The sequence below is a fragment of the Pseudopodoces humilis genome, chromosome 18 (assembly GCF_049639895.1).
Source record: "Pseudopodoces humilis isolate 2021_Gansu_Grassland_sample_001 chromosome 18, ASM4963989v1, whole genome shotgun sequence".
Lineage (NCBI taxonomy): Eukaryota > Metazoa > Chordata > Aves > Passeriformes > Paridae > Pseudopodoces > Pseudopodoces humilis.
In genome coordinates this window covers 14,191,765-14,207,680 of record NC_142217.1, presented here as the reverse complement: position 1 = coordinate 14,207,680, position 15,916 = coordinate 14,191,765, and the positions used below count along the sequence as shown (strand labels likewise).

Below are 15,916 nucleotides of genomic sequence, written 5' to 3'. Positions count from 1 at the left end.
TGAGAAGCTCAGCAAGTTTTTTTGGGGAAGAAACTAAAGAAAAGTGAAGGCCATACTCCCAGGACACTTGACACTCCTGAGAGGTGAGGAAGAGATTTCCTTCAGCATTTCCACTCCTTACCCCTACTCTTTGACCTGCTATGAAAAGCAGGTTGATGCATTCCACTCTTTCCCCACTCAAGTAGCAGGAATATAGAGAAAAGCAAAGAGAGAATTTAGAGAGAAAAGCACAAAAGAATGAAGCTGAGCAAGCAAGAGATGGCTGTGCTCACACCAATAAACATTTGCCTTGTCTGTCTATGTCTAGAATTGGTCCTTTCATGTAAAACAAGCTGTAATACATAAAAATAGCCACAGGTGTGTATTAAGAAATAAAAGGTAGCACTAACAAGCAGCAGATAAATCGATTTCACACAATTTTTGGCAGAATTTGACTGTTTTCTCACTTCTAATTGCAAGATGCCTTTGCAGAGTTTCACCAGCGCCAAAAAAGCCTCCTCTCACACGGATCAGAGTGACCCATGGAACAGAAGACAGCAAGGTTTGCCATGGATTTCAATTCATCTGGAACCTGTTTGGTGACGGCCAAGCACAAAGCTGCTCCACTCCCCACCCCGGGCACCTGGGAGAAGGCACAGGCTGCCAGCTCCTGCAGCACCAATTAATGTAAAACTGCTTCACATTTGCTCCCATGTAGCAAATTCTTTAAATTCAAGCTGAATATTGTTAACAAAGTAGACTTGATGCAAATCAGCCACAAAAGCCACAATACATCCCCAGAGTGCCAGGTTCTGTGGTTTTGGGTTTGTTGTTTTTTTTTTTTTTCTTCCTGAATCACACACAGCAGTTTTCATGATAAAAGTAAATCTGCCAAAATGAAAGGCTTTTAAAGTATTCCACATAAACCTGTATCTTAAAGCTACAAACTTATATGTCTTAGCACCTTTTCACATCACATAAAAATCCACTGGAATCATGAGGCAACACAGAATTTGTACTTTCCTGCACAGAAAGAAAATTAACAATCCTTTGTAGTACAGAGCCATAAGTACTGACAGATACATTTTACTTCAGTCAGTTTTGATTAATAAAAGTTGATTGGTAAACATAAGACATTACCTTTTGCTATATTTGATAAATCGCAGGGATTTTGCATCTATTTCCATAAAAGCAGAGATATGTGAGGGGCCACAGGAGATAAATTGTTCCCGGGGATTTGTGAACAATTGCCACTTTTTAAGCATAAAGCAATAGTTTTCTTTTGCATATTTGCTCTTAAGAATAACTGCAACACTTTTAAATACTCTTATCTTGGCTGCATATTAAAATATTTCCATTTGTAGGCAGAGTAGTTCAAAGATTGACAGAAAAATGGTTTTCCACAAAAGCACATTAGTTATTAAAGGATTATATTCATGATTTGTCCCTAATAGCATCTTTAGTTCTGATTAGAAAATGCAGCAGATGCAAAAAGTGAGCATCAAAATATGATGATGAGTCTTCAAATTTACTCACCTCTAGACTGAGGATGATTTTTTAAAAATAGTATATAACTCATCTTCAAAGAGTAATGCTATTAACACTTCTTTCACCGCCAATATTTTATTTCTCAAAGTACATTTGTCCCCAGAAAGCAACAAACTCATAAATCAATTTCAATGCAAGCTGTGATAAGCAAATCATACTTAGAGCAAAAAATGTTTCCTTCTAGTGACACTTCCATTGCCTTTGTTTTACAAATACCAAATCTATGATTAATAAGGGTACTAGCACATAAAATGATTTTGTTCTTTATATGTGATCATCATAGGAAAAACAATATCCAACAGTCAGATTTTCCTCCAAGACAGTGATCTTTGAAGTCTTATTGAAATTTACAGCTGTTGAAGACTGTCCTGGAAGATACTGTGGGCAGCTGAGGCCCATTAAAGCACAATATTAGTTCCAAGCATCCACTTTTTTCTAGCAAAGATATGGATTTTACAGCGCTATCATAATGGCAGCAACTTCCCCTGGCTTATGAAAAAAACATATATTACAAAACCCTCTGTGGTTTGCGGTCCAAATTTGTAACGAAACATATTGGTCAAATCCCAAAATGTGCCTCTCCTGGGAAGAATCCCCTTCCAAATGAGCCTTGCTAAAAGGCATTTTCTTTGGCAGGAATGTTTTCTTCCTGCTGTCCCTCTCCCACCTCGGAGGGGCTGTGCTGCACCCACCCACTCTGCAATCAGCATCCCATGGTCCCCAGGTACCACCTCCACCTTCCTCCCCCTCCATCAAACCCAACAACAACCACCAGGGAAGCTGAGAGGTCAGAATAAATTAATTTCCGACACGTTTAAAACTTGTGGCAAACAAATGACGTGCAGAGAGGAGAGCAGTGAGGTTGGATGCAGACAAGTCAAACAGCTTTGGGAAATAATCCTGGGATTTGCTCCCAGGGGTGCTGCTGTTTCCCTCTGCTGAGCAGGGTGATACCCACAGCAGCTCCTGACAGCCAGTGATGCTCAAACAGCCCCTGACAGTGCCAGGACTTCTCAAACTCCAAGAGACGATGGGAGATATCCCTACAGTCCTTCCTACCCACACAGGCCTTGGAGATAACACTGAAACTACTGAAAGATGATTCTTGGTGCTGCCTGTTCCTCCAAGCTGAAGTTACTCAGTGCAGAAGTTCGGTTAAATAAATTAACTACAGGGTGGTGATGAATTTTAGTTTAAGGGAATAATTTAATTCTACCAAATATTCTTCTTTTTCAGGTACTGTGACCTTAATATGGAGCCTGTGAAAGGTGCATACAGATAAACCCAGTATTATTGGGCTTTTTCACATCTTATTGCTGAGAGGTGTCACTCCATGATGTCAGCAGATGGGAGATCTGCAAATTTTTAATTTTTAAATTATTGCTAAGCTAATATATTGCAGAGTTGACAGTCTCTGAATTTATTGTTCAGTAATGATAATCATCATGATCTTAATGAAAGTATTATCCAGTGTATGTGAAAAGTAATTATGTGCAACTGGCTTAAGTTGTATGACAGGCTGGTATTTGCAGAGAGATGCTCTGTGCCACTAGAACTGCTCACAGAAAAATGAAGTGGTGTTTGTGTTAAAGTGAAAAATATATACATGGCACATTAAGTCAGCAGCTATCATCAAAGCAAAACCTAATCTAAGGCTATTATCAGCCCCAAATTTGATATATTATTCCTAGATACTTTAATTTTTCTCATCTTTTAAAGTCTACTTAGCTACAGCTACTTTCTTTTTTGATGCTGCCATTAATATATTTACAATTTTAATATATTTACAATTTTACTTTAACAAATGTCTAATAAATTTGCACCAGCTTTGTCTATTTGCAAAGTATTGTGAATGTTCAAAACCACAGCAAGTCATGAGAGAGTTGCTTGTGCTTAATGCATTTTAATTTCCACAATCTGCCAGCAACTTCAGTCTTTAAGAGTTAATAATGACCAAATACATCCAATAATGAATTGATAGATATTAACCTATGTGTACCTGAAGGCAGTGCAATTCAGCATCCCTGCATGGGGGGATGAAGTGCATTTGTGAAGTCTTTCGGTTCCTCAGGAGTTAATTAAGTGACTAAATGTCCATCCTGCTGAAAGGGACACCCAGAAGTGCCTTTATACACAAAAAATGAACTTTCCTGTTTTGTGTCAGACATAATTCCACTGTCAAAATACATGAGTTAGTATTCATCTAACTGCAGCTTACATGGGGAAGAGCAGTTTCACTGTAAGGAAGTTAATGAAGACAGTAATAACGTCTGCATAGAAGTTTTCTTCTTAAAGAAAGTGAATTAAATTAATTGATGGCTGGAATGAACCTTTTCTCTGAGAAGTGCTTCACTTAGAAAAAGGTAAAAAATCCTCTAAGAGTACTAAGAATTTAATTCCTCAAAGCCACAAGTGAAAGGCAATTGTAGACCTTGATGGTGCCACTGTCCTTTGTGCCTCTCCAAGGTACTGTTTGTGCTCGTGTAAAGAAAGTTAAATGTGCTTTGCTTTTAAGCCCGATGAAGTACAGGCAGGCAAGGCAAGCTACTTGAGATCCCAGAGTAGCAATTTCTTTTGATGCAGTCACCTTTAGAGAGCTGCTGGTTTTGGTAAGATGTGCAGGGAAACAGGCAAAATCACCCTATCAGTCAAGACCCTGGGTAACAGTGCAGCTCTAAGTCCACATTTCTCTGCTGGTGTATTTGGAAATTAATCTGTCTGGGTGGAATGTGAAGTCTCTTCTAGAACTTCTTGAGGAATGCAGAATAATAACAAACACCTCAAACCCTAATTCTTCTCCTTGCTCATTTTCTCTCATTCTTGATCTTTTGGTCTCCTCCAATTCTCCACTTCATACATTTCTAGCATGTACAGAGCTTCTTTCTGTTCTAGAAACACCTATTGAAAACACCAGGCTGAGGCTTTGGTGACAGAGAATGCATAAAAGCCAAAATGAATGTACACCCACACTGCACTAAGCGAGGAGGGGATGACAGTGACTTTTAGGACTTAAATTTTTAAACACACACCATCATGTCCCACTGACTGCTGCAGATTTGTTACCTTAATTCATCAACTACAGCAACAACCCCAGGAGTATGTGCAGGCCATTTGCTTCACACTTCTGTTTTATACAGGGATTTTTTGACTTCACATGCTCACTCATTTAAGAGCAACTTGTCTTCCTACTCCTGTTTTTATCTGGAGGCTTGAACAAAATATTAGCAACACCATTATGATAGGTACTAATATGTGATTATTTTCTGCAAAATTCCCACTATGAATAACACCAGCAGTAAAATTAAATAGAGTGTGGAGTTTGAAAAAAAATTGCTTGTGTCCCAAAGGAAACTTTCTCCCAGAAAATGTCACAGCCATGCACACTCTCAGAGTAGGATCTAAAAAAAGGTGAAGCCAAAGCTATTCACTGAACCTGAACAACTGACAAGGGCACACAGTGATAGGACAAGAGGGGATAGTTTTAAACTAGAAGAGGGTGGATATAGGGAAGAAATTTTTCCTGCTGTGGGTGGTGAGGCCCTGGCACAGGTTGCCCAGAGATGCTGAATAGCTGGCAGGGCCCCTCCCCATAAGTGTCCTAAATACTGGTGAAGGAGAAATACATCAGCATTTACCACCTTAAACCTGCTAGGAAAGCCTTACTGCAGGGCCAATTAAATGCCATTCCTTGAAATATCTTAAGAATTTCTTATTTTTTATTCTCAGAACTAGTGTTACTTTTGATCTTTTGTACCTCTCACCTAAGGACAACTCTGTTCCCGCATCAGTGAGATGAATCCATGCACACAAACATGAGCATCATTTTTATGCCATAAAAAAGGTGCAGTATTAAGCACATGTAAAATAAGGTTTTTGCATGAAGAAGACTTAACCAACTATTTGAATGAATTTCACCATAACCACCACTGTTCTCCGCATTTTTAACACTGTTTATGTCCTCACTCCTCATGCACCAGAGCAATGTCACTCCTAGAAATCATTATTACAGCTGACACATGAAATTATGGCTGATTGATTCAGCCAAATCATTGTAAGCTTGTTTAAGAGCATTAAAAAAGCTTTATATTGATTTAGCAATATAAGGTACTTTTAATCCGATTAAAGAGCATCGTACAAGGTGGTTGTATCAATTTCCCTGATCAGTTTAGCAGGAGATCCAGTGAGATTGATGCATCAGCCTAACTGGATCACTGGCTAAACTGATCAGGGAAATTGATACCTCCTGGTGCACAAAAAATGTGTGAAATGCACTTGCTCCACAGGTAAGAAACAACTCCCATAAGATGTTTCTGCATTTCTCACAGTTTTATATGCATCCTCTCCATGTCTCAGCTTTCCTGTATTTATAGGGCTGCCATATTTACTTCCTAAATTTAATGGACAGCAAGATGTGAGTGGATACTCTGTGGTTTTTCCAATATTTTGAGACCTACTGCACACAGAGTGTTCTGATGATTGGTGTGTGTACCATAAATCTGTCACTTCCTGAACATATCAGACTCTCTATGCACCATCTATCAAACTTCCAAGGAGGTTCACACTTCCAGCACGGGCATTTCAGCTGCAGAAGTACTCAGAGATTCCTACAAAGGCCAGACAAATGTCCTCAAATGTTCCTTTCAGACAAAATTTCTGACCAGGGAAATGGGATTTCTATGGAAACCTTGAGGTGTATTTCACCCCTGCTGTAGCCAGTGTTGCAGTTATCCCATTTGTAAGCACGACCACATTTACAAGTGATTTTACCCCAGCAATTCCAATGGGGTAAGAGCACGAGGAAAGCACAGCAGGTGAAAATCAGGATCTTTATATTAACAAACACATGACATACACAGCTCTACTTGCAATTCTCCCAAACTGTAAGAGAATTCAGTCAAATACCATTTTCAGGCACTACAAGCTTGCCTTGGTCACTGTGCTCTGTTCCCTGTAAGGATTCCCAGGAGACTCTCAGATATCAGGATAACAAGGCCTTGTCACTAGCTGCAAATTTCTGATTTGTGTATTCTCAGCATCGACAACACAAAATTCATAATGTGGCACAAGTGGAGGAAGTAGATCCTTAATGGTTAATAACTCAGGATTTGTCACTTAGCTCTACTCAAGAGATTGCCCAGGAACCCATTGTTTCATCTTCCAGCTGTTTCCCATCAAATTACTATTAAATTATTCATAAATTATTACATCGTTTCTTCACATCCCTGCAATACTAATTTTAACTACTAGTTTCAAAGCTACTCTAATACCAGCTTTCAGGTTCCAAAAAGGCACATAGCAGTAAAATATACTGTACAGATTAGCAAAATTCAAATTGAAGAGAAGTTTTCCCTTTGTAATATGAACTCTACAGCCTCAGCACTCCTGGAACACATCAATATCCCACTACCATCATTCGCTAGCACATCTCTATCTTTGAATACACAAAAATGTAATGCACAGTTAAAAACCAGCTAGCAACATTCCTAGCATTTCAACAGCTTTCTAATAAATGAGACAAGATTTAATCCACATTTTTTAATGTTACAGCCAAGCCCTTCAGTCTCTGAATGAAACTGAGCACATAAAAACATGGGGTGGCTTCATAACTGTTTCAAAAAAGGAGAAATGAGCACACCTTGAGATAGTAACTAATCAAAGTGCAAGTTCTATGTCATTAGGGGTGAGCTGCTAATAAGCACAAATAAATAAAACTGTTGTTGGCTAAAAAATAATGAAAATAATAAACAATATCTGGAATTTTATGGTGAGGAAGATAGTACTAAGCAGAACTCTGCAACAAACCCCACAGATTCATGTATTAAAAGAAAAAAGCCTCAGAATTCATTAAGTTAGTGCACTCAAGTAAACAAAATTGAGAGATGAACATTCCCTTTTCCAAAATGTATGATGGAAATGAATAGCGTGAAGGAAGCTCAGACATTCTGCACATCCAGCCCCTTATGCTGCACCAGGACCATTAAAACCACATGAATTATTTTGTCAAACTGCTTCAGAAGTTCAGAGACAGTCTTAAAATAGTAATTTATCTCAAACTTAGTATGAACACGAATACTTTATTCTCTTTAAACCTTAATTAGTGTACTTAAAATGTAAGCTGTGTTATCAAATATAATTAATCATATTTTAGGGTGGGTGTATTTTGAGCTTTAAATTGACTTACATTCTGCTGCTTGGTATAATCTTGTGCCCGTCTCTAAACCACGTCACTTGGGGCCTCGGATGGCTGAGGATGTGTGGGAAGTTCAGAACGGCAGCTTGTCCTTCAGTCACTGTTTTTCTCTGGTCTGTGTCCATGAAATCTCCCATGTCTGCAAAAATAAGAAAAAAAAAATTAAAATTAAAAAAAGAAGAGAAGTTTTTCCTTTTTCCCCATCCCTTTTCAGAGGACAGAGAAATCACCGTGTTTCCCAACAACCACTGGCACAGATCATCACTCGTGGGACACTATGGATCACAGGACTGTTTGGATTTTGGGGTACAGAGGCAGATGAACAGGCAGGAAGGAAACCCCAGTGCTGCTGGTGCACACAGGCAGAGCAGCCATGGGCAGCCCTGCTGGCCCCGTGTTCTTGGGCAATAAATGAGGGGTTTTACTGAAAATGATGTTTTAATGGAGGTCTGTTTGCTTTGGTTTTTTGGTTGGTTGGGGTATTTTTCAGACAAATCCTTAACAATAAAAAAGAGGTGTATATAAATGTGTCCATTTTTGGTCATCTCTTTGGTTTTTGTCCAACAGACAAGTGGCTCTTCCACTACAGCCAGGCCACCAGAGAGTCAGAGCTGGGCAAGGATCCCAAGGATCCTGGAATCCCAAGGTCATGCTGGGGGCTATCAGCTCTTCTGGCACAACATTTCAATGTCAATAGTGCATCTCCAGGGTTAGAGAGCAGCTTTTAACAGAAATTTTAATGGAAGAAATGATACTACACTGAACCTCTGCCTCTGCAGGCTTTATTTCACTGACAAGTTCAGGTATGTGGGGAAACATTGGAAAAATTCAGTGAGTGCTTTTTTTCTTGTTTTCCCATTGCCTTTGTACTGCATTCTTATCAATTAAAATGAATAGTAGGCTTTTGCTTCTTCACCCTCCAAAGAACTTCTCGGCATTGTAATTTGATTTAAACTAGAAAACTGACACACACAACAGAGAACTACTCCAGCTTCTGTCACTGAATTCCCTTTTTTTTTAAAGGAAAACAGGATTCTCTACAAGTCCTGTGCTGCAGAGAGGGATGCAAAGGACACAGAAAAGAAACGACTATCAGGTCTGTGAATGGCAGGAGATGAGACAGAACAAGAGTAGAAACTAAAAACATGGTATTTTAAAGAAGCTTTAATCATCTTTGTGATTTTCAAGTTATTTATTCAGACATAATCAGCATTGTACTTCCTCTGCTGCTCCAGATTCCTTACAACTGTAATCAGATCAGCTACTTGAAAAGAAATTTCAAACTGTGGAGGTGGATCTAATTAACTTCACTGTGGCATGATTATTTTAGTTTTCACAATCCAGGAGTTTTTAAGCCTATCCTGTAATTAAGATTTACTCAGCACTTTTCTCACAAATATCTGTTCCCATTCAGTTAAGTAATATGTTAGCATGTGTTGAGAATATTTTTTAAATTACTTAACAAGTTCCCTGCTACTTCAGATATCTAGGACATGGAAAATACCTCAGATCTTTCTCAGTGCCATTATAATTACACCTTTCAATTCTTCACTAGAGATTTTGAGCTGAAGTGTATTGGGAAGCATCCTCTACTCACCGGCAAAAATAGATCATTTCTTGCAAATCCTTCTGAGTTAAAAGACTAACATTTAATTCCCCATAAGTTTTGATGAGTAGCTAAGATGATTTTAGGAACCCCTTGGAACATTGCTTTCTGATGTGTTTTGACGAATAACCAAAAAGCAATATATGATAAAATGTCAGGAACTTCACTACAGCCACACAGCTTAAATCAATTAATTTAAATCAAAACGATTAAGACACAGACAACAATCACATGGCTCATAGTTACCCTGAGTGAAAGAGAAAGAGGATATTTAAAACTTGTAGAACACTTTAATCTGCAGGAATAAAGTACAAATCTGACTGGCAGTTTCACTACAGAAGCCATTTATGCCACAAAGGCTCAAGACCAAGGATCTCCCACGCCACACAGGATCTGGTTTGCTTTGCCTCAGTGTCTTTATCAATGAAAATAAATGAATAAGTGAATTAATACATAGACTGCTTAATTCAGACAGATTTAAGAGAGAGCCTTTTAGCCTCATTCAGCAATGCAGATCTACAAATTAAATGGGAAGAAAACTAAAACTGAAGAAAACAATTGCACTTCTTACTCTCTCCAGAACATCCAAACACACACAAACCAGCTTGGAGAGACAAAATTCTGCACTGCAAACCTTCCCCCCATTCAGAGGGGAATACAGCTGTCATTTCAGGAGACAGCATTCTTCAGCAGCAGTACCATCAAGGAGAAGCAGTCTCCTTTTTACTATTGTTCCCACCAGGACTTCCTCAGGAATTGCTCCCTGCCCGTGCCAGTACAACTGCTCGCACAGCTGGGTATGGAGCTGGACAGGGAGGAGTTGGGACAGAACTTTAGCAGCCCAACAAAAGAACTGTTGCTCTCTTAGAAATTTTGGAGAAGTCTCCCAGCCCACAGCTGCTCAAAGATGTTTTTCTGCTGAGCCTAAAGCAGAGAGAGCTCCACTGCCATGCAGGAATGGGAATGATTAGTGGGATGCAGGAGGGAATGGGCACATTTTCCCTGCAGCTGCTGCCAAAGCCTTTGTCCCCTGAAATCACATCTGGAGATGCAGCTCCAGAGGCATCCAGGCTCCTCCAAAGGCTCAGTGCTGCACAAGGAGAGGCATCTCACCCTCCCCTTCCCCTGCTAAACCCCCTGCTCGCCCCACACATCAGTCAAAGTTATGTTCGCTCACAGCAGCTTTCAGTAGAGCCTCTGTGACCTGACAGAATTCACTAAAACTGCAGAGGAGCATTTGGAAAAATACTTGCAAGGGTCTGAGCCAGGTCAGAGTGAGCCCATGGCCAGTGGACAGCAGGGGCACAAGGGCTGGCAGAGGTCAGGGAAGGAAAACCCTATTTTAGCAACAGTTTATTTTTACTTTAGTTCCCAGCAGCTCTGAAACAATAGGGAGACCAAACATCAAATTACTGATATTACTGACATTACATATATAGCAACAAAATCTACTGTAATGCAGTAAACTGATGAACATGATACCAAAGCTTACATGATACCATTTGCAACTGGTTTTATTCTAAAACACAGGAAATTCCATGTGATTTCCCTCACTGACATACTGATTAACTTGAATCAGTTCCTTCAAATTCGGTATTTAATAAATAATTCAATTTCTCTAAATTCTGCTTATCCAGTGACATTTACTGCTACTGAATTTCCAGTTACTGACCCTGATGAGGAGAAATTTGATCCATGTATGAGACTTAGGCACAGCACACAAATCTGTCTCTTTTTAAATTTCTTCTATGCTTTTACTTTGGAAAAAGAATTAGGCCCAATTTTATTACTATTTCTAAAAAAGTTACTTTAACTGTATTTTCTATATGTTAACTGCGAAAAAGGAAATCAAGAGTATGTGATCATTTCTTATATCACATTCATTAGCACAAACACCTGAGAAAATGAACTTAACCTTTCCAAATGGCAGCTGAATTTCAAAAATTCTGCAAAGTCCAAACTGAAGAGGGGAAACACTGGGGGGATTTGCTTCAGAAAGGAGTTAAGAACAGAATTTTAAAGTTTTTTTGTAAAACTGCTGATTTTGTACCACAGGGATTACAATGTGAAATCTTCCTGGTGCTACCCCACCATCCCATTTCCTTTCAGATGCTGCTGCTTTCCTCTATACCTGTTGATGTTTTGATAGTTTTGTGAGTGACCTTCCTTAATTCCATAAGGTGTAACAGTTCTCTCATGCTACAGATATCTCCAAACAATCTCATTTTCATGGCTTTGAACAGCTCCAAGACTCAGTGTTGCCCTGCTCTGAGCTGCTTCCAGATGATAACTAAAACATGAAACTTCTTGTGAAGCAGTAATTTAAAAATTTGTTAAACCTGATGTCTAACACCTGTTCAGAATTACAAATGTTATCATACATCTGGGTTTTTACCCAAAAAGAAGCTAATGAGTCACAGAGTGACCCCCACTCAGACATACATGCCACTTGAACTTGAGATCTCCTCTGCAGCAGTGCCCCCATCCTGTTCCTCACGATGCACTGGTAGAAGCCAGCATCAGCCCTCTGCAGAGCTGGGATGATGTACCTGCAGGGAAAAAGGCACAATTAGAGAGCACTTCTTCCTGGTTTACACTTTGTCTTAAATGCTTGTTGTATTTCCTCTTACAAACAGCATTCTTGTGTGATCTCAGGTCTTTGGTTACAATATTGTCTGTTATATACAGATTTTTAAAAAACAGCTGACATGAAATGCACGAAATACCTTTCAGTCTTCAGTTCTGAATATGATAAATGCCAAGTATATCAAAAATTCACATGAAAGACAGACTTATTTTTTTCCCCCTCGTTTTCTCTACCTTTATTCATAAGGCAAAGCAGGTAATTAGTTCAGAGGAACCACAAGAAGACTTAAGTGTAGGTATTAGGAGGACTTGCAAGAAGTATCAAAGCTTTCCAATGAAAGCTCCCCTGTGTGACCACTGAAACTCAGAGGAATCCTGGAAGTGCCACCGTGTGCTGCACTTTGTGTTTGCTCTGCCCTTCAAACAACCACTCAGTCCACTAATCTCATCTTCTTCATTCAGCTACATCTGATTGCTCAACATGAAAATGAGCTGATAGGCAGAGTTTTAATGGGAATAAAACACATGAATAATAGAGATAATCCTGCATTAAACAAACATTAATCACAAGCGCATATTCCCCCAGTCACCTTCAGGAGATATTATGGCAGGATTAATGAAAGTCTTTATGGAAGATAAGGAAAAGGAAAACTGCTGAATTTTAATCTTCAAAATTTAATTCCTCTAAAAGAAAACATTTCTTCTTAGACTCAAATATATTGTACACGCCCATGTGCAGAGCTTAATGCCTGAATGGGATCAGGCAGCGTAAAACAAAAGAGGCAGAAGATTCTGGTGTCATCACAAAATACACCCCAGCAAATGGGTTAAACCACCAAAAACAGGGGACTAAACCAGAGCCCAACACCATAAGCGAGCTTCAGACATCCCTGGGATTCCAGGAGTCCCTGGCTGCCCATGGATATGAGCTGGGACTCCTGTGACCTCCCAGGAGCCACCAGCACATTCCCATCCGTGGCTGTGGCAGCTGGCACCAGGAAGAAAAGGAAGATTCCAACCTGTGCTCTTTATGGGACTCACAAATAACAAAAATAGTGACCCTGAAGCAGGAATGTTGTTTCCTCTTGCCTGACGAGCCTCACCATGGGGAATGGAGTGCGAGAACAGGTGAAAATACAAGGCAGAGGATAGAAATCAATAGGACAGAAGGCTTCTCAAGCTCCTTACAAAATCATTTCCTTCTCCATCTTCTCTTGCAGGCAGAAGATTGTTATAAAACATCATTATAAAAAAAATGAACTGACGATTCTGACAAATACTGAAAATTAATTTTTACAGTTCTTTTTACCCAACATTTATATGTTAACAATCTTTCTTTGTCCCATAAAGATTTAGTGTCCTGCTTGGCTAATGCCTTGTCTATTAAATAAAGCCCAAATTAAAGGCCTCTTTCCTGAGTATTCATCTCTACTAGGACAGTAATGCAGAGTTAGTTTTGCTGCCACCAGGACAAAACAAATCAATTAGATCAGAAGTGTCCTACTTTGGTTTTCTTTTCTGACTTATTAAAGTTTCAGCAAGAAACATTCTTAACATGTTGCCTGCAGAAATGAAAATCTTTTAAAAATTTACAGTGAAAATCCCATCTACCTTGGAAATTCCAAGGCAGCCAAAACCTCTAGCAGCTGGATTCTCTGTGGACCTACTGGGTATAATGTGCAGGTACAGCAAGCAAAATTAGAAGAATTAAATAACAAAAGGGGAAAAAAGAGATAGGACATGTGCTAATACTGTTTAAGACTAACTTAAAAATTGCAAACCTGGGCAAGGGATAAATATGAATTGAATTTCTGATTCTGTGTTTACAATTTTAAACAGTCTTTATGCACCTCATACATCTTATTATTGTTTTAAAACCTACTTTTCTATTGAGCTAACAGCCTCGATACTGCTTTTTGTGCTATGTTTTTCCCATTCCACTTGTTTTCTGACCTGCAAGAAGGGATATAAATAGGCTTTCTAAGTTGTAAATAAGACTTTCTTCCCCAGAAGAAACTGAAATCAAAGGTTAATACAATTCCTTACAGTGAAAAAACAGAATTTTGCTTTATTTTTGTCTACGCGCAAACTTTGAAGACAGATCTTCCCGTTCTAGAGATTCCAGGAGGCTCCTTGAGGTTCCTGGGGATGTCTGCAAGGACTTTGGAAAGTCAGCCCTGACTTTTCCCTCATTTTGAATGGCACAGCCAAGCAGAACCTGGCATTTGGGAAGTTCCTGCAGAGAGATGGGAAGTGACAAGCAGAAAAGAGAAGCTTCAAGGGGAGTCTCCCGAAGCATGATGTGCTCCATCGCCGCTCTGCAAAGAGCTCCAGCAGGGAGTGGCATCAGCCACCTAAGGAGAAATCCCAGCCAACACTTACAGTTCACTCCTAATCTAAAATTTAAACCCTCATTTTAATTTTAAATGCCCTAAGAGTTAAAAGGGTAGCTATAGGCTACGGGATTTAATAGTCACAATTATGGATACAGAATTAAAGCTAAATGCATTTTATTAGATATTCATGTTACTTTTTATCTACTCAAGCTTTTTGACAAAAGACTTATGGATCAACTGATATAACTTTTAGAACACAGAAGCAAATTTGAAATCTGTCCAATGTTAAAAACGTAATAATCAGATAATTTTAAGTAATTTGGTTGAAAGTGTATGGCTGCTTTGACATGACCTTAGTTTCTTAAATTCCAGTAAATAAATATCTTCAGGCCACAAAAGCAAATATGACAGACACACCTGGTCCAGAACTTAATTCAAAAGAAAACAAAGGGGGGAAAAAAAAGAAAACAGAAAAAAGACTGCCTGAACAGTAAAGTCTCTTAACTTACAGACATGACCAAAATTGCTCCTGCGGCCAGCAGCATTGATTTGTTTTGATAACATGGATCTCAGATCACAAAGAATTTATAAGGTTGTTTTATAAATTCTTAACACAGAGCAGTGTATGCACAGTCACTGGAAAAGCCATGCTGTGCACACAACCAGCTTCGTTAGACAAAGAGAAGCTGCTCACTCAGGGTCACCAATGTCACAATGCAAAGACTCCAATTAGTTCTTTACTCACTTGGGCTGTTATAATAATATATTTTCAGCCTGTTACAATATAGACATTACTTTAACTGAGACACACTAAGTAATATCAATTACCAAAAAATCTTTGATTGATGATTCAAATTGCAGCAGAAGTCACTTACTCAGGGAAGATTCGTGCATTTAAACAGACTATTTACCCAAGAGAACTGCACAGCAAACTGTTACTGGGTCAAAGGTTACATTTTGTAACTGGAATTTTTATGTCTAAGCATATCTTTTCCTTGCTTTCATTCATCCTAATGCACCTAAGCCATTTTTTGAAAGCTTAAAGCTCTGCATTTCTGTAGAATCAAAATCCTGTGTACCTGATCTCTGACTGTGGTGCAGCACTAGGGATGCAATTTCTAAATTAATATTTTCTAACAATATTATTTTATTATCATAAACCAGCAGCTTCCTCTGCGCCAGATCTTTTAATAAGAAATAGAAATATGAACAATATAAAAAATGCAGAATTAATAAATATGGTTTGAATCATGACCTGACATTCACAAGAACAAATTAAATGCAATATAAGAAACAAGGTGCTGACTGCAGGTATGTGCACACACAGCTTGGGAGAGGTGCTCCAATAACTGACTCACACTGCCATACATAGTAAAATTCCAATTTTGTATTAGGATGTCCACTTGTTTAAGAAATACCATGGCACTTTGGTCTTATTTCAAAATGTCACACATTCTTACTCAGGTTTCTCCTAATACCATGAAATGTCATCTCCCAGTGCCTTGCACACCTGCAGGGCTGGAGTTCTAACCTTTCATTGCTTGCTGTTCATTCCATGTTCATGTGTTTGTCCTCCCACACCATTTTTCCTCCCACTCTCTCAGCATCGCACATGGTCAAGGGCTGCTTTCAGCTCCTTCTACCCAGCCACTACAACAGACTCTGCTGTTG

General features: G+C 39.0%; 1 protein-coding gene across 3 annotated transcripts in view; it reads right to left on the bottom strand.

Annotated features, from left to right (window-relative positions):
• Positions 1-15,916, bottom strand: part of SDK1 (sidekick cell adhesion molecule 1) — a 382,780-nt gene that overhangs the window by 258,303 nt on the left and 108,561 nt on the right. For all 3 annotated transcript variants that reach the window (XM_088063904.1, XM_014252723.2, XM_088063906.1), the window contains exons 3-4: positions 11,766-11,872; positions 7,709-7,856 (exon numbers count right to left, since the gene is read on the bottom strand). In XM_088063904.1, the coding sequence (XP_087920030.1) occupies positions 7,709-7,856; positions 11,766-11,872 (255 nt within the window). The remainder of the gene's footprint in view (positions 1-7,708; positions 7,857-11,765; positions 11,873-15,916) is intronic.